This window comes from Mauremys reevesii, linkage group 7 (genome assembly GCF_016161935.1).
Source record: "Mauremys reevesii isolate NIE-2019 linkage group 7, ASM1616193v1, whole genome shotgun sequence".
Taxonomy (NCBI): Eukaryota; Metazoa; Chordata; order Testudines; family Geoemydidae; genus Mauremys; species Mauremys reevesii.
In genome coordinates, this window is record NC_052629.1 from 126094311 (window position 1) to 126117266 (window position 22956).

The 22956-nt window shown below is 46.8% G+C and overlaps 1 protein-coding gene across 12 annotated transcripts in view; it reads right to left on the reverse strand.

Annotated features, from left to right (window-relative positions):
• PLXNB1 (plexin B1) overlaps window positions 1-22956 on the reverse strand; it is a 210606-nt gene that overhangs the window by 124156 nt on the left and 63494 nt on the right. For 9 of the 12 annotated variants that reach the window (XM_039482201.1, XM_039482211.1, XM_039482208.1 and 6 more), the window contains one exon: window positions 5542-6685. In XM_039482201.1, the coding sequence (XP_039338135.1) occupies window positions 5542-6684 (1143 nt within the window). In that variant the 5' untranslated portion in view covers window position 6685. Of the gene's footprint in view, window positions 1-5541; window positions 6686-9716; window positions 9866-22956 lie in introns of all 12 variants that reach the window. The other 3 variants (XM_039482209.1, XM_039482207.1, XM_039482204.1) reach the window with 1 other exon arrangement.

The following is a 22956-nucleotide window of genomic DNA, read 5'->3' on the forward strand; positions in this document are numbered from 1 at the left end:
CCAGCAGAGAGCAATAAAAATGATTAGGGGGCTGGAGCACATGACTTATGAGGAGAGGCTGAGGGAACTGGGCCTAGTTAGTCTGCAGAAGAGAAGAATGAGGGGGGATTTGATAGCTGCTTTCAACTACCTGAAAGGAGGATCCAAAGAGGATGGATCTAGACTGTACTCAGTGGTACCAGATGACAGAACAAAGAGTAATGGTCTCAAGTTGCAGTGGGGGAGGTTTAGGTTGGATATTAGGAAAAACTTTTTCACTAGGAGGGTGGTGAAGCACTGGAATGGGTTACCTAGGGAGGTGGTGGAATCTCCTTCCTTAGAGGTTTTTAAGGTCAGGCTAGACAAAGCCCTGGCTGGGATGATTTAGTTGGAGATCGGTCCTGCTTTGAGCAGGGGGTTGGACTAGATTAGTGGTTCTCAAACTAGGGCCACCGCTTGTGTAGGGAAAGCCCCTGGCAAGCCGGGCTGGTTTGTTGACCTGCCGCGTCTGCAGGTTCAGTTGATCGTGGCTCACACTGGCTGCGGTTACGCGCTCCAGGCCCATGGGGCCTGCAGAAAGCGGTGTGGGCCAAGGGACATGCTGGCCGCCCTTCCTGCAGCCCCCATTGGCCTGGAGCGGCGAACCATGGCCAGTGGGAGCAGCGATTGGCCAAACCTGCGGACGCGGCAGGTTAACAAACCGGCCTGGCCCACCAGGGGCTTTCACTGAACATGTGGCGGCCCTAGTCTGATAACCACTGGACTAGATGACCTCCTGAGGTCCCTTCCAACCCTGATATTCTATGATTCTATGAAAATATATGTTTGCTGATGATGTTTTAAAGCAAGTCCCACAAGTGAATTGGAGGAAGTCGGTTAAACTCTTGGATTCAGAGACTGTTGAAGTGATAATCTCACTTTTAACAGCAGTAGCTTCTTCTGCCAGTGTAGAAAGAATATTTTCTTCCTTTGGACTAATTCATTCCAAATTGAGAAATTGTTTGGGACCTGAAAAAGCAGGAAAGTTTGGTTTTTCTTTTCCAGATTATGAACAAACACGAAAATGAAGGTGAAGATGACTGCGTTAGCTGCAGAAGCCAATATTTTAAGTTTCGCATATTGACCTGGCTGATGTAGTTGCTTTATTTATTTATTTTTAATATTTCATTAAACTATTTTAGGTAAAAACAATTTTAACAAAAACAAACCTGATTTTAAAAAACTTGAATGTTTAACTAAATCCAAAAATTCATATGCTTATTTTGTTAAAATATTATATGTTTGCTGTTGAAGAAAAAAATCCAGAATACATAACATTGTTGTTTTAGTTAAATAAAACAATTTAAATGTCTGTCTGGTGATGTTCTCCTCCTAATTCAGCATGGCAAAAAAATCCTCCAAATATTAATGATTAACCTGTTGAATTGGAGATAGTTCACCTCCCAATGACTTCATAAATATCTGCTTCAATTACCTTTGGTAAAATGAAATAACCAAACAGTCATTCATTTTCTTATATAACTGTAAAACTAGTCTGAAAAGTTTTCAAAATAGATCACTTTAAAAATATATAGTGTGTACCTTCTAAAATGAAACCCACATTATCTCTGAGCTGTGAAGAATATGTATTAAAGTTATAACAACCAACAAGAATGCACTTTTATGTAAAAATCCATGATTAAATCGAGTCTTCCTGATTTAAATCAAATCCACGCTGACGGGCTGTATTGAAATGGTTGTGAAATGTCTAATATTTCTATCCCCATATATTGAAAACAGAGTCTGATGCTAACCCAGGAAAAGGTTTACAACATAAACCTTGTGCAGAAGCTAGTTTACAAGGAGACACAAAGTACACATTTAATTAGCATTATTCCTAAATAATGCATGAGCTGCCGCCATTGAAGTTGAAGGAGTTAAAACTCCCTCTGAATAAAATGTTCATTGACAGCCGCTTCCACTCACACACTGAATGAAGCAGGCTGGAGCTGGCACAGAAGCTTACATGCTGTTAGATACAATTTTAATGACAACCGCGTCCACGCATTGAATGGTGGAGGATGAAGACTGCTGAGAAATTCACATGCCATTGGATAAATCTGTTAATAAGATCCCATGTCTTATGTGGCAGATAAGACCTGAACTATACAGCAGGGACCTTGGAATACTAGACCCCTCGATATCCCTCTCCCATCCAGTTCAATCAGGACAGTATTTTGCGCTATTTGTTTTGGAAGGAGGATTTTCAAAACTGCCTGTGAGAGTTGGTTATCTAACTCCCTCAAGCACTTTGGAAATCCCCACTCTTTGATTTCATTCATTCTGTGCAGCACCACAACTTCGGCATGCAGTTTGTATTGAAAATGCATAAAAACATGAAGGTCTGGGGTTCAACCCCCGTGGATGACCATGGTGTGTGCATGTCTCTGACCATCTGTATGTCAGTTTGTTAGGTAGAATAGGAAGAAGAGGGTAGCTGTGGAGTAGAGGGGAAGGTGACTTCAGGAATCATGGGGGAGGGCCAGGTAAATAGCTGATGATCTTAGAATCATAAAACTGGAAGGAACCCGAAAGGTCATCTAGTCCAGTCCCCTGCACTCGTGGCAGGACTGATTATCTAGACCAGGGGTCAGCAACCCTTCAGAAGTGCTGTGCCGAGTCTTCATTTATTCACTCTAATTTAAGGTTTCGCATGCCAGTAATACATTTTAACATTTTTAGAAGATCTCTTTCTATAAGTCTATAATATATAACTAAACTATTGTTGTATGTAAAGTAAATAAGGTTTTTTAAATGTTTAGGAAACTTCATTTAAAATTAAATTAAAATGCAGAGCCCCTCCCCACCCCGGACCGGTGGCCAGAAGCCAGGCAGTGTGAGTGCCACTGAAAATCAGCTCAAGTGCTGCCTTCAGCTCACATGCCATAGGTTGCCTACCCCTGATCTAGACCATTCCTGACAGGTGTTTGTCTAACCCAAAATCTCCAATGATGGAGATTCCACAACCTCTCTAGGCAATTTATTCCAGTGCTTAACCACCCTGACAGGAAGTTTTTCCTAATGTCCAACCTAAACCCCACTTGCTGCAATTTTAGCCCATTGCTTCTTGTTCTATCCTCAGAGTTAAGAAAAACAATTTTTCTTCCTCCTCCTTGTAACCACCTTTTACGTACTTGAAAACTGTTATGTCCCCTCCCAGTCGTCTCTTTTCCAGACAAAACAAACCCAATTTTTCCAATCTTCCCTCACAGATCATGTTTTCTAGACCTTTAATCATTTTTGTTGCTCTTCTCTGGACTCTGTCCAATTTGTTCACATCTTTCCTGAAATGTGGCACCCAGAACTAGACATAATACTCCAGTTGAGGCCTAATCAGAGCGGAGTAGAGCAAAAGAATTACTTCTCATGTCTTGCTTACAACACTCTTGCTAATGCATATTTAGCTTGTGATCCACTATGACCCCCAGATCCCTTTCCGCAGTACTCCTTCCTACAGAGTCAGTTCCCATTTTGTATGTGTGCACTTGATTGTTCCTTCCTAAATTGAGTACTCTGAATTTCATCCTATTTACTTCAAACCATTTCTCCAGTTTGTCCAGATCATTTTGAATTTTAATCCTATCCTCCAAAGCACTTGCAACCCCTCCCAGCTTGGCATCATCCACAAACTTTATAAGTGTACTCTCTATGTCATTATCTAAATCACTGATGAAGATATTGAACAGAACCAGACCCATACCTGATCCCTGCGAGATCCCACTCATTATGCCTTTCCAGCATGACTCTGAACCACTAATAACGACTCTCTGGGAATGGTTTTCCAACCAGTTTTGCACCCACCTTATAGTAGCTGCATGTAGGTTGCATTTCTCTAGTTTGTTTATGAGAAGGTCACGTGGGACAGTATAAAAGCTTTATTAAAATCAAGATATACCATGTCTACTGCTTCCCCCCATCCACAAGGCTTGTTACTCTATCAAAGAATCTCTACATGAACTCAACAGGGTCCCCTGCTTCTCAGCTCACAAATATTCTTCCTCATTTCAGGCCCCCTCTGCTCTGAGCCTCTCCCTTCACTCCTAAGCTCTCCTGCCAGCCTTCTAAACTCTGCTACAAATACAGCAGAAATGGTACACTCTCAAAAGTGCTTTTGGACCACATAAACATTATTTCTGAGACCTAAAGTCTGCAGTACATCTTGCATGCTTTGTAAAACAACACTTAGAAGATGACTGCATACTATGTACTATTCTTTAAAGGAAGTCACTAGATTAACACCCTACTCTACTGAAAACTGGCATGGGGATTTCAGTAACCACTAGTGGCCAAGGCCTCAGATTTTAGTTCTCAGATTAAAAAAGAAGTAATCTCCAGCACCATGCTGGAGCACTGAATCCAGTAGTGTCTCAGAGGCGAGACCCAACATCACTTCCTGCACTATTTAGGTTTTCCTTAGCAGTCCCCCTTCCAAGAACAGAGCAGGTCAACTCCTATTTAGCTTCTAAGTGCTGATGACATCACAGTACAAACAAAAACAGTTAGTATACCTATTTGAATCAGGGTTTTCAAGCTATTTCATACTATCGGCTCATATTCCATTTTCCTGCAGTGAATATGTCCCATCCTTCTGTTGCCATAGAAATGTAAGTGATGCCCGTAAAGAGGATTATGCACTTTCCAAAAGAAAGAGGAGCTAGGTTGTGGGGACAACTATTCTTCAAACACAAAATCTTCCAGGACTAGTGATTTATGGGGAAAGAAAGAATTGCTGCCAAAGAGACTTGCTTTTGTTTAAATTATCTCTTTGTTCCTGTTCTCTTTAACATGAAACCTCTATAATGTATATTGTGTTCTTCACATCCGTCTGGGATCCAACGGGGCAGGCACTTAACTACACCCCACCCTATGGAACAGATTCAGCAAAATCATTACAAACTTCAATTCAAGACACTGTAACTAGGGGTTTCAAGAATCAATGTTTCCACAGGTTGAATCCAATCCTGGAAGCTGGCCCCTCCATATGCATCCCACATGGCAGGATGTGACCCAATTCTTTCAGTTCTCTCTGCTGGTAAACCTGCTGAGGGAGTGAAAGAACAGAGGCATCAACAAGCGGTGGTAGGAAGATAGGAGAGGTTGAGTTTGAAAGGAAAGTATCAGTTGTTCCCACATCATATTCTAATAGTAGCATGGGAGCTATACACTGTTCTTTCAAGGTCCTTTAAGATACTATCTCCTACAGACCCACAGCTGGGGATGGCACTCAACCTATAACATATTTAATTATAAATCCCTGGAAAATGGGGTTTACACTGGAATTGCAGATAGCGCCACATGGCATTAGAGAGCCACTACAGACCTACCACCACCACCCACACATGCACACACATCCATCTTGATTCCCCTTTACAGGAAGGCACCTTTACCCCATTCTGCCACTGTAAAGAAGCCTTGAAAAGGGTGCAAAGTCAGTTACACTCATTTTTAGGCCTATTTACACTGCCAGAGCAATGTAAAACAGACACAGTGTAAACAATAATCAGGCTCAGGACAGCCACTTACCGCTGGCAGCTGGACACAGTTGGAACTGACATCGTATTCAATATATGCCACTTCTAACCCATTCTCTGATTTCCCATCCTTCGTATAACAAACATCTCTGGTCCGAGTGGTCAGTTGGTCCACTTCCTCCATTGAATAGACACAGAGTGCAGACTCCTCACTCAGTTTGCCAGACGAAGACTGCCAGGCAGAAAAGGCAGTGAACAGCACTTCTCCTTGGGTGCTGAATCTCCCTCTTCTCAGATCACTGCCTGGTTGGGTGACATAAGCAGCCTGCAGTAGGCTGTATGTTTTCTCTTTGCTCCTACAGAGTAGTGGTAATTCCACATAGGAGTAATAGTGAGAGTCATCCAGACAGATTCGTGAGATGTAGGTCTTGTACTCCCGTGACTGGGACTTCAGATCCCGGCGATAAAACAGGAAGTAAACGCTGGATCGGTGGGTAAAGGATTTGATGAAATGGTGGTTATACTCAGAGAGCCGACCCACAGCCAACTTAGCCGTTTCTTCATAGGAGAAGATGGAGTGAGAGTCTGCCTCTTGCATGTTCCCCCCATGGGTCCTGAGATTTCGGGTGGTAATAGGAGGGATACCCCCTCCAACCCCTCTGCTGGTATACCCTCGTCCCACAAACAGCAGGGGCACGTCATCTTTTGAGTGGCTTACTAGTCCCACAGTAGTGATATTTGGGTCATTTGCAGCCACATACTGAGTGTCTCCAGGGCTCTCTGGTCGGAAGAGAACGTGGTCAATGGATCTGAGGCTTCTTTTTTCACAAATCCCCTGGTGCACACTGCCACACACAATGAGCTCCTCCTGCACAGAGTTCACCAGTAACAGCTTGTTGTGATTGTCAGTGTTGTGTGCCTGGGGACATTCCAGCTTTGAGACAGGGGGGAGACAATCTTTGCTGTCCAAAACTGGCCCAGTTTGAACTGCGCTCTCCATCATCAGGTCTGATGTCAATTGGAAAAGAAAGTTGGTGGCCCCCAGATAAAGGGTCCCAGACTCAGAGTCTATAGTCAGGTGAAGGAATTTTGTGCTGTTGTGTGAAAAGGTGACATACTGCAGTCCCCTTGGAATCACTGCCCCCAGGAAACAGAGAGCAGGAAGAAGGAAAGTTCCCAGAGACATGGTAAACATTCTGCAAGAGAGAGAAAGCTGTTACCCTTTGGAGCTAGGAGCGAAGGTTTACACAAATCAGTCCTTCAACATTGTACTTTTATTATGAGAAGAGGTCGGTGAAGAGAACAGTGGCTAAATCTAGAGACCAAATAGCCAGAGATATAACAACAAATGAAAAATTATTAAAGAATATCAAAAGCAGGAAGCCCATGGAAGCATCAATGGCTTTGTTTGTGCAGCAGGGTGTTAAGGTGACAAGCACAGAGTAAAATAAAATTGTTGAGAGGCTAAAATACTACAGATATTCCTGGGACACTTTTACCAGATGACTTCATTTGCTGGTGGAGATCCCCATTACCAAGATTTTCATTGTAGGCCCAGAACTTGGACTGGTTATCCTAGAAACAGGGAATCAATATTCATGTTTCCTCAAGAGAAATCTGGCCAAAGCATAGATCCTCTGACCCAACAATGCCACCTCTGGCAGAAGATCCTATTTATACTGTAAAAACTAGCACGTCAGGGAGTTGGTTCAAACTCAGAAACCCCACACAATAGCTAAAACACAATATGTCCTTGCAATACAAACAGAAGTGAGGCTTGTTTAACCATGTTCCTGGACTGTACTACAGACATAGGCTTTAGCAGGGATGTGTATTGTGAGCTCTCCAGGACAGGGGCCATATGTTTAGAGAGAACCTAGTACATTATGGGTATTACTCAAGAGCAATAAATCATGATGATAACACACCATGGTTCAGAAAAAAATACAGCTCATTTCTGGCTACACCATAGAACTGAAATATATTTTAAACTTTTTTGTACAGTATAGGTGGGTCTCAGTTTATAGAATCAAACTGTTCTGCATTTGAATCATGCAAAATGGTAAGTGTTCAGAGAAATAGTATTGTTTTTTGCATCCTACTTCTTCCCTCTCTTCTCACACATCCAATCCCAGCTTCAAGTTCTCTTCCTCAGATTTTTGACCCCATATAGTAGCATTTCAGATTTCAGATCAATGTCACTTGAAAGTCTCACAAGGATAGTTCCTGTTCTGGATTTTTTATTCAGACTCATACGAAACAGACCCTGACAAGCTCCCAAGAACCAGCATTGTTCCTATTACACATCCTCCAGGGTAAAAAACATACATTTCCTCCAGCTCCATTCATATCCTATTAAAGAACATCTGCAGCAATCAATATTGAGCCTCAGCACTAGTCCAATAAAGGGAACAAAATAAACCAGGTTTCTCTATTATTGACCAATTCACAGACTAACACTATTCTGCATCCATTGCTATGGTAACCATCCATCTAAGTGTGAAAGGTCATAGTTGGCTCAGCTGTACCAGTAGAACCCCAGGGAGAAGCTTCAAAAATCAGCAGCACTCATTTCCCTGAGGCCCTTTGGAATATCCCTATTAGGATCACTCCTTCCCATCCCTGATGCATCTTACTCTAATAATATTTAAAGGTCATGGCAAATGTTATCAAAATGTAAAACTGAGACAGATCCCTCCAGTCTGTCTGAGGGCACCGGACAGTCCGCTCAGGCCAGAGCATCACACTGTATTTGGGTTTGATTCTCTGTGCCCCTCTCTCATTGCATCCTTTGGAAACAAAGGCTCCTAGCTGCTTTTCAGAAAGATAGCTACTTTATTCAGCCCTGAATATGATCACAGGCCTTCTGGAGAGATTGAACTGGACAATAACTCAAACCTCATTTCTTAGAGCAGGGGTGGGGAACCTTTTTTCTATCAGGGGCCATTGACCCAAAGAAAAAAATCAGTCATGGGCCGCATACTTTCCCGCAAGGGGTGGGGGGCATGGAGGCTTGGGGCTCTTCCCCCCTGCAGCAGGGGAAGGTTTGGGGTACAGGAGGGGGCTCCGGGCTGGGGCCAAGGGGTTTGGAGTGCAGGAGTGGGCTCAGGGCTGGGGGTTGGGGTCTGGGAGGGACTTAGGGTGCGGGAGGGGGTTCCGACCTGGGGCAGGGGGGTTGGGGTGCAAGCTCTGGCTGGGCGGCACTTACCTCAGGCGGCTCCCGGTCAGCAGCACAGTGAGCTAAGATAGACTCCCTGCCTGCCCGGGCTCCATGCTGCTCCCAGAAGCGGACGGCATATCAGGCCCCTAGGCCCCATATGGACTATAGAGTGGATAAAAAGCCGGCTAGACTGTCGGGATCAACTGGTAGTGATCAACGGCTCAATGTCCAGTTGGCAGCTGGTATCAAGTGGAGTGCCCCAGGGGTCGGTCCTCGGGTCAGTTTTGTTCAACATCTTTGTTAATGATCTGGACGATGGGATAGATTGCACCCTCAGCAAGTTCGCAGATGACACTAAGCTGGGGGGAGAGGTAGGGATAGGGTCCAGAGGAGGGTAGGGATAGGGTCCAGAGTGATCTAGAGAAACTGGAGGATTGGGCCAAAAGAAATCTGATGAGGTTCAGCAAAGACAAGTGCAGAGTCCTGCACTTAGGATGGAAGAATCCCATGCACCACTACAGGATGGGGACCAACTAGCTAAGCAGCAGTTCTGCAGAAAAGAACCTGGGGATTAGAGTGGATGAGAAGCTGGATATTAGTCAGCAGTGTGCCCTGTTGCCAAGAAGGCTAATGGCTGCATCAGTAGGAGAATTGCCAGGAAATTGAGGGAAAATTATTCCCCTCTATTCGGCACTGGTGAAGCCACATCTCAAGTATTGCGTCCAGTTGTAGTCCCCCACTACAGAAAGGATGTGGACAAATTGGAGAGAGTCCAGCCGAGGGCAACAAAAATGATCAGGGGGCTGGGGCACATGACTTACGAGGAGAGGCTGAGGGAACTGGGCTTGTTTAGTCTGCAGAAGAGAAGAGTGATGGGCGATTTGATAGCTGCTTTCAACTACCTGAAGGGGGCTTCCAGCCCACAACGCGAAGACTTGCTGCGGGCTGGATGAAATGAAGCAGCAGGCCGAATCTGGCACGTGGGCCATAGATTCCCCACCCCTGTCTTAGTGTATTAAATTCTCTAAGGACAAAGCATCACATTATAATTCATTTATATCACTAACCTTGCGAGTCTCTGAGTAGCAGCAGCTCTCTCCTTATTTCCTGCACAGACTTATCCAGGCAGCAACTAAGCCAGTGTGGAAATAGAGAGCTGTTATTTTGGGACACATTGCAGGCCCTCATTTGTTCTCTGCAGGCACTTCCGCCCAATCTTGAAAGGTAATTTTAAAAAAAATCAGTCAGTCTTAAAGAGCAACAGCCAGAAATGGGCAGATAGGAGATGACTATGAAAAAGGGCAAGATCGAGCCTCCTTCAGAGGAACTGTCCATCTCTTCAGAATCCATAGGCTAGTCACTCTCTGGCAAGGCCACAGCTCTTTCTTCATGGAAAGTTATCACTTCCCATCACCTGTTGGAAACAACCAGCAAGCTCCACATTCTATCCTGGCACCTCTTGGAAAGCATTAAATTGCTTTCCAAAACCCCAGCTTTCATTAAAAACAAACAAACCCTTCAACTGTTATAGTTGCAGAGAAAACCTCACAACTGTGAGCCAAATGGGTAATTGATGCAGAGTCTGGAACAATAGCTCTGAGAGGCAGGGGTGCTGGAACAATTTGTATATTGGGGGTGCTGAGAGCCATTGAAACAAACTGTAAACCCTGTATATGATGGAAACCACTTCAAGGCAGTGAGGCGGAAGCACCCCCTGCACCCCTAGTTCCCGCACCTAGGCTGAGAGGTGTGAACTGCCCCTTCATTTCATCAGAGTGTAAACTCAGCTGCCTAGTCAAGCGTATTAATGATTTAATTCCTCATGCAAAAGAGGAGAGGGTGGGTCACAGATTTGTACAAACTGCTGCCAGTAGCATCTCATTTTGGTGCCACACGGGGTGGTGCATACTGAATGCCACCACAGATTTTCTTTTCCCCCAACATAGTAGCCAAGCCCACGTAGCTTAGCAAAAGCCCTGGGTATACTGAAGCCTCACTGAAGCCATGAGTATATTGAAGCTCAGGTGCCCATTTACCCTCAGAGAGCACACATCATCGTATTTTGACTGTTCTTACAATCCACCATGAGCAGGGTCTCATTTTGACAGCTCACATGGGCGGAGCTCAATTAGTGGGTAGAACTTGGACGAATACTGACACTTTTCTCTCCCCACCCCTAATCTGACTCCATTTGATCTTTGTGCTGAGCTCAAAATGATGCTGTTCGTCAAGGATCGTTACAGCAGGAAACAAGTCTGCAATGCTGCGAGGGAAGATCACCACTTCATGAACGGTGAGACTCAACTGAGATGTATCTACTTTAGATAGTAAACTCCTTGGCACAGGGACTGTTTCCCCTCTGGGTTCGATACAGCACCCAGCACACCAACAGAGTACAGATAATAATAATAATTGTAAGAACTGGAAAAGCCAGGTTCTAATTTTGGCTGTGCCACTGACTTGGCAAATCATATAACCTTTCTGCTATTACCCCTGTAAAATGGAGATATTACTGCCCTGCCACAAAGAGATGGTCTGTGGTGCTCTGTGGGTGTACAGTGTTACAGGTACTATCCACTGTTAATTACAGGGCTTTATGAAGCTCTGAAAACACTCCATGTGCTTGTTGTAGGTAAGTAGACAGCATTGCCAGGACACACACAGACATGAAGCACTGGCACGCTGCCCTCAACGCACACATACACTGATTCACATCACACCAGCACTGGTTACATTTAGGTTACACACAGAGAGGGGCTTTTATGCTCAGTGGATAATGGACATTTAGAATTCGCTGCTCCCAACACTTCTGACAGAAACTGCTTCGGTAGGAATCTCAAACAACACTGGACTCACCTCAGGTTCTCCCTCTAGTATATGGGAAAGGAGTGGATTGAAGGATTTTATTGAAGTGTCTGTCACGGAGAAACATTTATATCTGTTGATAGGTATTTCTTAAAGTCAATAAGCAAGTTGTTATGGAACTTTTACATAATGTCAATGTCATAATATCAGACTCCTAAAGCAGCCAAAGCAGGGGAGGAAATTATGACATTTATACATCAACATTAAGAAAATTAAGTCAAAACCAACTAAGAGCCTTTGTGGCACCTTAGAGACTAACACATTTATTTGGGGATAAGCTTTTGTGTGCTAAAACCCACTTCATCGGGTTTTAGCCCACAAAAGCTTATGCCCAGATAAATGTGTTAGTCTCTAAGGTGCCACAAGGACTCCTCGTTGTTTTTGCTGGTACAGACTAACACAGATACCACTCTGAAAAAAATTAAGTCAGTATATCTAACATGATTAATTTCCTGTGATGCTGGAAGGTCCTGCAGGCTCTGGAGGGCCTGCTGGCCTTTGTAACCTTCGGGCCTTCCTAATCTTCCTGTGTCCATAAATGCCCATTGCTCTTCCTTTTAACCCCCAACTCTCCAATTACATCTCCCCAGCAGAGGTCCCCTTCTCACTACAAAAGTTCCTGAGACACAAGACTGACTGATAGATAATAAGGTGGGGCATCTAACAGTAATACAATTGAAACACACAAGCTGTTAGTCCTGAGGCATGTCCATCTGTCTGTTGGTCATATGGAATATTCAGATTCTGCAGTATTTAAGATTTTACTTTACAAAAAAAAAAAAAAAAAAAAAGGTTCTATTCCTCCTCGTTGTGAAGCAAATCTTCCAAATATATACTGAGTATAAAGTGAGACAGTGTTGTTTTCCTGACTCTGCAAAGAGCCCAAAACAGTGGCTCACAGATGTGTGAGTTCTACTGCAAAGCACTACTTTAATCAACTGTTAACTCTAAAGGCTAACGATGTCAAAAATTCAGTATAAACTTCAGTTTCAGCACATGGAATGTGGAACTGGTGTAAATGAACGCACAAATGGGGAGTGGCCGAACACCAGTGGTGGGAGCATTGAGAGACCAGAAAAGGGACAGAGGTGCAGCTAGGCCCATAACTGTGACAGGGAAGTTACCATCAGGGGCGGCTCTAGCCATATCGCCGCCCCAAGCACGGCGGCACGCCACGGGGGGGCGCTCTGCCGATCGCCGGTCTCGCGGCTCCGGTGGACCTCCCGCAGGCGTGCCTGCGGAGGGTCCGCTGGTCCCATGGCTTCGGTGGAGCATCCGCAGGCACACCTGCAGAAGGTCCACTGGAGCCGCCTGCCGCCTTCTGGACCTCCCGCAGGCGTGCCTGCGGAGGGTCCGCTGGTCCCATGGCTTCGGTGGAGCATCCGCAGGCACACCTGCAGAAGGTCCACTGGAGCCGCCTGCCGCCTTCCCGGCGACTGGCAGAGCGCCCCCTGCGGCATGCCGCCCCAAGCACGCGCTTGGCGTGCTGAGGCCTGGAGCCACCCCTGGTTACCATATATAGTCCTAAATATTCTGCCTATCACATAGACCATTATTAAAAACACTTAATGTGTTGGACATTTTGCTCAGGACAGAGCCCTGGAACGTTGCATAGCCCTAAGCCATAATCTCTAAAGTCCGAAGCATTTTTTCTTCTTGCTTTCCAGAGGGTGAGAGGTTTAAAGATATTCCCCAGTGAAAGGGCTTCAAAATGAATACTTAAAGCAGTGATTTGAGAAGGAACTGGCTGATGAGAAGACTTTCCCTGGAACGCCATACAGCGAGACGGCAGATCTGAGAGGTCTGGACCTCTCAGAAACAGGGAGATGGTTGTGACAATTTATGTTCTGTGAACTGGTTCCACTTCATCCCTAGAATTATGTGCATGTATTGAATATAGTGCCCATAGCTGTCATGTGATTATTAGGTGAATTATGTAAGGGATTGTGCATGTTAACTGCAGTTGGGTTTATGTGATTATTGGGGGTACCACTGAGCCCGCCAATTCCACCAGCCTGGACTCCCTTACACTGTCCTGCTGAGCCAGGCCCTCAAGCAGCACTTAAGTGCACACCCCCTTTGGGATGCAAACCCAAAGTAGTATTGTCTTGTGCTGCACAGAGAACTGTACAGTGTAAGCTTATGAAATTCTCCCCCTCCCTTAATGTGGAGGAAGATATGCACAGCTTTTTGCCCCCCAGTTATGAATTCCACAAATTAGTTTTAGAGAAAACAAAAACAAGTTTATTAACTACAAGATAGATTTTAAGTGATTATAAGGGACAGCAAACATCAAAGTAGATTACTGAACAAATAAAACAAACATGCAAACTAAGCTTAAACTGGTTACAAGTAGTAATTTCTCACCCTAAATGTTGTTTTAGGCATTTCTTTCACAAGTCAGACATCTTTTCCAGCCTGGGCTCAGCTCTTCTCCCCCACTTTTTTCCTTTGTTTCTTAGACATTTCCAGCATCATCCTGGACGGGGATTCAGTGAAGAACGAACACTGATCAAGTCACTCCCTAGCCTTAAGTGAGTTTTACATGTGGCAGGAACCCTTTGTTTTCCAGTGTGGTCTGCCCTCCCGCGCCCCCATGGAAAAATACTAGTATTCTATCATGGAGTCCAGTACCAGGTGACATGATCACATGACCCTGCAGTGTCAAAGTAGCCATGAGTCAAAAGTTGTTTGCAGCATCCCAGAAAACTTCTCAGGAAGGTGGGAGATTAGCATCTTCAAAGACCTATTGTTCTCCCTAATGGTCCACCCAGACTAATTGCATTCTATCTGGTGGGCAGTTCCCCAGGTGTAAACCCACTTGTAATTGATACATAGTCAATATTCCTAACGTCAAATACAGAAATGATACATGCATACAAATAGGATAAGCATATTCAGTAAATCATAACCTTTCCAATGATATCTCATGACGCATCTTGCATAAAATACATCCTAGTTATGCTATAGTAATATTATAACAATATTTCCATGAAGAATATGGGATGTAGTGTCACAGAGCCCATTATGGTGCAAACGCTGTGTCCAAATCCCTTACGCCCCTACCATCCAAGCGCTTGCCGCTGGAGGGGAGGTGCCGGGGTTCAGGGTCTCAGTGCCCTCTGTCCCGGGACTGGCAGTGGAGCTCGGCGGATCGGCAACAGTACACTGGCAATCGACCACCTGGAGCTTTGGGATCAGTACCGGGACTCCAGCGAATGAGAATGGAATAGCAGAGAGCACCATCTCGACCCCACGGATCAGTGCCACAAGTCCGGCAATCAGCGTCTCCGATCTGAGGCCCAGCCGCGTGGTTCCAGGGACCAATGTTGTGGCTCCAGTGAACACCATTGCCCTGGCTCCGGTGACCACCATTGCCCCAAGGAATGACAACCATGCTCCAGCAACCGGTGGCATGGTTCTGTTCCATGCCAATTGTCCGGCGAGCAATGCCATGCCTCAGGGGACCAATGCAGAGACAGGCAAATGGTGCCGGGAGCTCTGGTCAGTGGGGGAGAGCTGAAAGCGTGTCCCCAGGGATCACTGCTTCGACGCCAAATGCTGCAGTGCCAGGGAGTGATGCCGCATGGATGGGGAACGTTGCACAGGCCCCAGTGCCAGCTTCACTCTCAAGAAGATGACATCTTGACGGGGCATTGGTGGCACTGGCAAAGACATGTCTTTAGCAGCCTGGAAAACCTCTGGCGTACATGGAACCTCCAGGTGCCAGGGATCTCTGCCACTACCTGGAGTGGCTGGTGGGTCCCTGGGGGGGCTGGATAGCCTGGCTGAGCTCCACAAAAGATGTACTGCCATGTGTAGGCCTATGCTCCTCTCTGGATTTCTCCTTCCTCATATGGGACATTGGGGAGCGCTCTCTCCCTGTGTGCTTCCTCTGCTTCTTAGCAGGCACCGTGGACAGGGATTGGTGCCAGGCAGAGACTGGTGCCAGCGGCAGACTTTGCATTGGTGCAGAGTCTGATCTCTGCAGCTCGAAGACCAGCGCGAGGGCTGACTTCGTGAGGAGCGCTCTTAGTCTTATGTCCCATTCCTTTTTAGTTCTTGGCTTGAAGCTTCTGCAGATGTGACGCTTGTCACTAACATGGGTTTCTCCCAAACACTTCAAGCAGCTTTGATGTGGGTCTCTGACCGACATAGGCCTTTTGCAGAGGTCACAAGGCTTGAAGCCCGGAGCCTAGGGCATGGCCTGTCCCTGGGGTAAGTCCCTCAGGGGACTTTCTAACTTATCTACAGTCACTGTTAAGCTAACTATCAAGAGAACAATAAAAACTACTTATCTAAGAGCTATTTACACAATGGGTGATAGGCAAAAACCACTGGGTAGAGAATGCTTGCTACATGGAGTGTTGTAAGCAAGACACAAGTAATTCTTCCACTCTACTCCATACTGATAAGGCATAGACCGGAGTACTGTGTCCACTTCTGGGTGCTACATTTCAGGAAAAATGTGGACAAATTGGAGAAAGTTCAAAGGACAGCAACAAAAATGATTAAAGATCTAAAAAAGCATGACCTATGAGGGAATATTGAAAAAATTGGATTTGTGTAGTCTGGAGAAGAGAAGACTGAGGGGAGACATGATAACAATTTTCAAGTACATAAAAGGTTGTTACAAGGAGAGTGAAAAATTGTTCTCCTATTCTCCTTAACCTCTGAGGCTAGGACAAGAAGCAATGGGCTTAAATTGCAGCAAGGAAGGTTTAGGTTGGACATTAGGAAAAAACTTTCTGTCAGGGTGGTTAAGCACTGGAGCAAATTGCCTAGGGAGGCTGTGGAATCTCTGTCATGGAAGTTTTTAAGAATGGGTTAGACAAACATCTGTCAGGAATTGTTTAGTTATTACTTAGTCATGCCTTGAGTGCAGAGGACTGGACCAGATGACCTACTGAGGTCCCTTCCAGTCCTACGCTTCTATGATTGTGCAAAGCCAACCTGAATACTAAGAACCGGGGGTTTGCATTAACAGAGATGAACACAAAGGTGGTCGCAGCATGAAAAGGTTTGGGAACCACTGCTAGATTAAAGAGCTCTCTACTATCAGAATTTTTCTCCCAATGTAGGTATTTATAGACTGAGTAAGTAAACTCTTGACTTTCCTTTTGGATAAACTGAATAGTCTCTCACTATCGGGCATGATTTCTTGACCTCAGATCATTCTCGTTGTTCTTCTCCGACCCCTTTCCAAGTTGTCAATACCCTTTTTTAAAGCATGGACACCAGAACTGAACACACATGGCAGGGTCAGCTTCCACAGTGCCTTTGTGCTTACTGGGGCACTATTCACCCTACTTCAGTTCCCTCCCACCTCAGGGAAACTCTCCAGGCACCACCTGGAAAGTGCTGCTAAGACACAGACAATAGTCCCACAGCCAACATAAACAAGAGGGTCTCTGGCCCCTTTTGGGCTCAGTTCTCACTCTGTGAATCAGTGCTTTGTAGGGTAGCTGGATTTTTCCCCTCTGGGAGTCCCCCTTCTCCCAGGTGGAGCCAAAGTAGCCAAGCATCAGTTTTCCTCCAGTCTATCTGCCTGGGATTTACCCTTCTCCAGGGCCTACCACAAGACTCAACTGCGATTCTGCCACACCCCCAGACTGAGAGCTCTCACCCTTTGTAGGCTTCCCAGGACCCCCTTCCCAACTAGCCCTAATAATTAAACAAGAGCATCTGATTTGCAGCCAATCAAGATCAGCTGGGAGGATAACTGACTGTCACAGGTGAGGTAGGGGCCTGATTCCCCTTACAGGTATGTCTACACAGCCTGCAGCATTGAGCCTCACTGGGTGAACACTCAGGTTAGTGGGGCTTGTGCCTGCATTCTAAGAAAAGCTGTTGCACTTGCAGTTCGGGCTGACACCTAAGGAGAGGAGTGCTCCAGACTAAAACGTGCTTCCACAGGCTACGTAGACATATCCTAACAGACCAGCCTGCCCCATAGTAGCCAGTAAGGCCCAGATCCACAAAGGTATTTAGGCTTCTAACTTCCTTTGAAATAGCTTTGTGGATTTTGGCCTAATATCTCACTAATGCTGTAAACAGTGATAACATCTCCCCTACTTCTACTCAATATTCGCCTGCTTATATATCCAAAGATCACATTTGCTTTCTTAGCCGTTGCATTGCACTGTGGATTCACATTATGTTCAGTTGCTTGCTCACTATGATCTCAGAATCCTTTTCTGAGTCACTGCTGTCCAAAATACAGTCCCCCATCTTAGCCTCCATTCTTGGTTCCTATATAACCTTGCATTTAGCTCTATTAAATGTGTGGTGTTCAAACAAGCCCAATTTTCCATGAGATCTAGATAATTCTGTAGGAAAGATGTTACCTACCTTTCATAACTGTTGTTCCTCAAGATGTGTTGCTCATGTCCATTCCATGGTAGGTGTGTGTGCATCCAAATGCACCGTCGTTGGAATTTTTTGCCTTAGCGGTATCCACAGGGCTGGCTCTGGCACCCTCTGGAGTCCCACACTCATACGCCAGTATATGAGGTGCCGGGGCCCCACACCCTCTCAGTTCCTTCTTGTCGGCAACTCCAACAGAGAGGCAGCAGGACAGGTCATGGAATGGATATGAGCAACACATCTCAAATAGCATCAGTTACGAAAGGTAGGTAACTGTCTTTTCTTCTTCAAGTGCTTGGCTCATGTCAATTCTATGCCACGTGATTCTCAAGCAGTATTCCCAGAGGTGGGCTCGGACTTATGATTTCTCTGTTTGCAAAGCTGGTGTCGTCTCTGGCCTGCTGGGTGATGGCATAGTGGGACGTGAAGGTATGGACAGATGACCAGATAGTGGCTCCATAGATATCTTGAATCAGCACCTGGGCCAGGAAGGCTGCTGACAAGGCCTGCACTCTGATGGAATGGGCGGTTACAATCGCCAGCGGTGGCACCCTCAACCTGTTCATAACAAAACCTAATGCAGGCAGATATCCAAGAGGAAATTCTTTGAGCAGAAACAGGCAGATCTTTCATTCTGTCTGCTACTGCGATGAAAAGTTGTGTTAACTTACAGAATGGTTTGGTTCTTTCAGTGTAAAAGGCCAGGTGCTTTTTTGACATCCAGAGCGTGCAACCTGCAATTCTGTTAGACCTATGAGGTTTTGGGGAAAAGACTGACAGAAATATGTCCTGATTAGTGTGAATCTGCGACACCACCTTAGGTAAAAAAGTTGGGTGCAGTCACAATCAAACCTTGTCCTTATAGAACACCATGTAGGGCAGTTCTGATGTGAGCGCTTTGGGCCGACACAATTGCCACCAGGAAGGACACCTTCCATGAGAGGAGCAAGACGACACAAGAAGCCAATGGCTCAAGGGGTGGCCCTGTGAGTCTTGAGAGCACTAGGTTCAGATCCCAAGGTGGGATAGGGTCACAAACTTGAGGGTAAAGTCACTCCAGACCTTTCAGAAACTTGACCGTCATGTCCTGGAGAAAAAAAATGACCTGCCCTGGATCGGTGAGTGTAAGGCTGAAATGGCCACCAAGTGGACTTTAACTGACTATAAGGACAGGCCTTGGTGCTTGAGGTGCAAAAAGTAGTCCAGAATCGACTGAAGGGAGGCCTGGTGAGGCGAAAGATCCCGGACCAGTGCCGAACACACAAAGCGCTTCCACTTAGCTAAGTAGATTGCCCTGGTGGAGGGCTTTCTGCTACCCATCAGGACACACTGAACTTGGGCTGAGCATGCCTGCTCTTCTGCATTCAGCCATGCAGAAATCATGCTGTCAGGTGCAGGGCTGCTAGGTTTGGGTTCAGTAGTTGGTCATGGCTCTGGGAAAGTAAGTCCAGCTAGAGCGGTAGTTCCAGCAGTGCCACTATCGAGAGCTCCAGCAGTGTTCCGAACCAGTGTTGGCAGAGCCATGTCAGAGCTATCACCTTGTCCTGTTTGATCTTCACAAGGACTCTGTGCACCAGTGATATTGGCAGGAAGGTGTACAGTAGTGCCCCTGACCATGGGAGCAAGAAGGTGTCGGATAGGGAGCCTCTGGCGAGTATATGAATCAAGTGGAAATTATGGCACTTCCTGTTCTGTCTGGATGCGAACAAGCCCATCTGGGGAGTCCCCCACTTCTGGAAGACTACGCTGACTACTTCCAGGTGAAGCTGTCGTCAGAAGCTACCAGAGTGGTGCTCTGCTCTGTTCAATGTTGATATCAATCGGCTGCGTGCATGTTCCCTCTGTGTGCTGCCCCAGTTCTGCGCAGATAGCTGACACAGCAGACCCTGAGAGAACCCCCAATGACCACAGACTCTAGTAAGGTACAAAGGCACCCGGGCCAGGTTTATTGTCGAAGAGGAACACAGTCTCCAGCTCCCTGGCACAGAAGTCCAAGGTGCTGCTAAAGTGCTGCTAGCTAGTACTTATGTGCTCCCTGACAACGGACTCAGCTCAGTCAGTGGCGGGACTTTCCACTGCGCCCTAGGCCGGACAGAGATACCATCCCAGGGATGCATTCTTATACACAGGTACAAACAAGTCACACATCACTCCTGACGTATCAAGGTACAACCCCTCTACGTAGTAAGGTGCCGCCTCTCACCGTATACATGTTGGTTCAAACAAAACAACTCTATCTGTCATATTACCCTTTTGACCCTGTCTTTAGGATAGGTCAGTTTGTTCCTTGTTATCTGTGTGGACTGTACGTATGCGAATGTTCTGATATCTGGTGTCAGTACCTTTTAGGTATGTCTCTTTTTGCAGCATCAGCCCTTTCCTTGCTAGCTTCTGTGAGCAGGGCCTGCCTCTGGCTCACAGCTTGTCCATTACTTTAGTTCAGGCCTTAGGCCTCATACCGGGCCTCTGATACCAAGGTTTATATCTCAGGGCCTCCTCTTACTATAGAAGCAACCATTCATGGTGAGATGAAAAGGTCCTGCTGAAGCAATTTTCTAGCCCTTTCCTGGCCCCCGGGAAGTGCGAGGCCACCAAGAGGATGGCATGCTCCACACAGATGTCCCATAACCAGAGAGCTTCTTGGCAAAAGGGTGATGAGTGGGCGCCGCCTTGCTTGTTAATACAGAACATCCTGGCAGTATTATCTGTTAGGATTTGAACCACCTTGCCTGTCAGGTTGGGTAGGTATACCTGACAGGCCAAGCATATCGCCATGAGCTCTCTGATGTTTATGTGGAGAGAGTGATATTCCTCCAACACAGCAACCTTGCATAGCAAGGCTGCCAAGGTGGACTCCCCAACCCAGATGCAAGGCATCAGAGACCAGATTCACTGAAGGGAATAAGGCCACAAAAGGAACGCCTTCCAATACCGAGCTGGGGTCCGTCCATCATTCCAGGGATGACCGGATGTGGTCCGGTACCATCACCACCTGGTCCACATCGTGTCTGTTGGGAACATAGACCAATGTCAGCCATGCCTGCAGGGATCTGAGATGAAGCCATGCTTGCCGGACCACGTAAGTACATGCTGCCATATGCCCCTTGAGGCACATGCGTGAGAGGGTGGGCTCTCATGTGGGAGACTAGTCTGGACATGGCCTGGAAGCAGGTCTCCGGCAGGAAAGCTCTAACTTGCATAGAATCGAGGATTGCCCCTCTGAACTCTATATGCTAAATGGGGGTCAGAGCTGATTTCTTCTCGTTGATCAGCAGGCCCAGATCCTGACAAGTAGAGCACACCAGATTGAGGCTTCTTTGCACCTGGGCCTGTGAATGTGATCTTCCCTTGATGAGCCAGTCATTGAGATACAGGAAAATCTGCACTCCGCGACGCCTCAGGTAAGTGGCCACTGGCGCAATGCACTTTGTGAAAACTCTTGGGGCGGACGAGAGGCCAAAGTGCCACGAACTGGAAATGGCATTGGCCAACCAGAGAAATCATTTGTGTCCATGGAAAATGGAAATATGAAAATATGCCTTCTTCAGGTTGAGGGCGGCATACCAGTTTCCTGGATCCAGGGAGGGAATAATGGAGGCCAGGGAAACCATGCAAAACTTCAACCCCTTGAGATATTTGTTGAGGCAACGCAGGTCCAGAATGGGTCTGAGGCCTCCTTTAGCCTTCGGGATTAGGAAATATCAGGAATAGAACCCTTTCCTCCTCATATCGTGAGGGACCTCCTCTACTGCCCCCAGTCGTAGGAGCGTTTCCACCTCCTGAACGAGAAGTTGCTCGTGAGAAGGGTCCCTGAAGAGGGATAGGGAATGGCAGAGAACTGCAGGGTATAGCCCAGGGTGGCCAAACCGTGGTTCGTGAGTTGCATGCGGCTCTTTTACAGTTGAAGTATGGCTCACGGACCCCCCCATGCCTCCCCATTCTCTGCTTACCAGACTTTGTGGGGAGAGCTCAGGGGTTTTGCCTTGCAGTGGAGTGGTAGGGATTAGGGGTTTCTGCCAGAGATGACTGGTGCCTGCTGAAAGTGGAGGGGCACAATTTAAAGATTTGGCCCCTCCAACAGCTTGAATCACACCCCAGGCATACTCGGCCCCTCCTTGCAGCTCCCAGGAGTTAGCTCCATGTGGAGGCAGCGGTAAACAGCTGGGAGCTGCAGGGAGAAGCTGCTACTTTAGCTCCATGGGGAGAGGCAGCAGCAAAAGCAGCAGCTCTCCATGCAGTTCCCAGCTGTTTTCCGCTGCCTCTTCCCATGGCTACAGCTCCCAGCTCGCCCTGCTATGCAGGGAGGGAGCCTGGCGGCACCATGTGACCAAGCAGGGCCAGCAAACCCAGGCAAAAGAGTCTGGGAAAGGTATGTGACCCCATGTGCCTCCCCACATGACACCTCTGCAGGTAGGGGGATTTTTGGGCTTCAGCCTCACTCCTGCTGAAGCCCTGAACCCTGGCAGGCACCTCCCGCAGGGCTAACACCCCAAGACACCCCCCTCCTTGTGGGGCTGAAGCCCCAAGCTCCAACATGCACACTCCGGCTCTCCAACTTATGAAGATTGTAGTATGCAGCTCAGAGGGTCAGTAAGTTTGGCTACCCCTGGTATAGCCCGATGCTATTGTGTTGAGCACCAACGGTCTAAGGTTACTCAGGCCCATGCAGTCAGGAAGAGACGCAACCCGTTCAAAAACAATGAGGGGATGGATCCTGAAGTTCCACTGGGGTGCCATCCTTTTGCACACCATCAAAATGCCTGCCGTGGCCCCAGCGTCATGCAGGACCAGACTGAGCAGGTGAGGAAGATGAAGTGGGATGATGGCATTTAAACCCTTTATCCCACTCCTTTCTCTTATAGGAGCCTTGCCATGGCAGCCCCCAGGATCTGGGTGGTGGAAGCGGTCAGTACTGCTTCCTAGCAGCTTGGAGTGTGTGAAGACCCAGAGAGCATAACGTAGTCCCTCGGGCCATGCAGCCTAGCAGTAGTCTGCTCTGAGAAGAGAGCATTCCCCTTGAATGAGAGGTCCTGAATGGACAGTTGCATCTCTGGGAACAGTCAGCATGGAATCTCC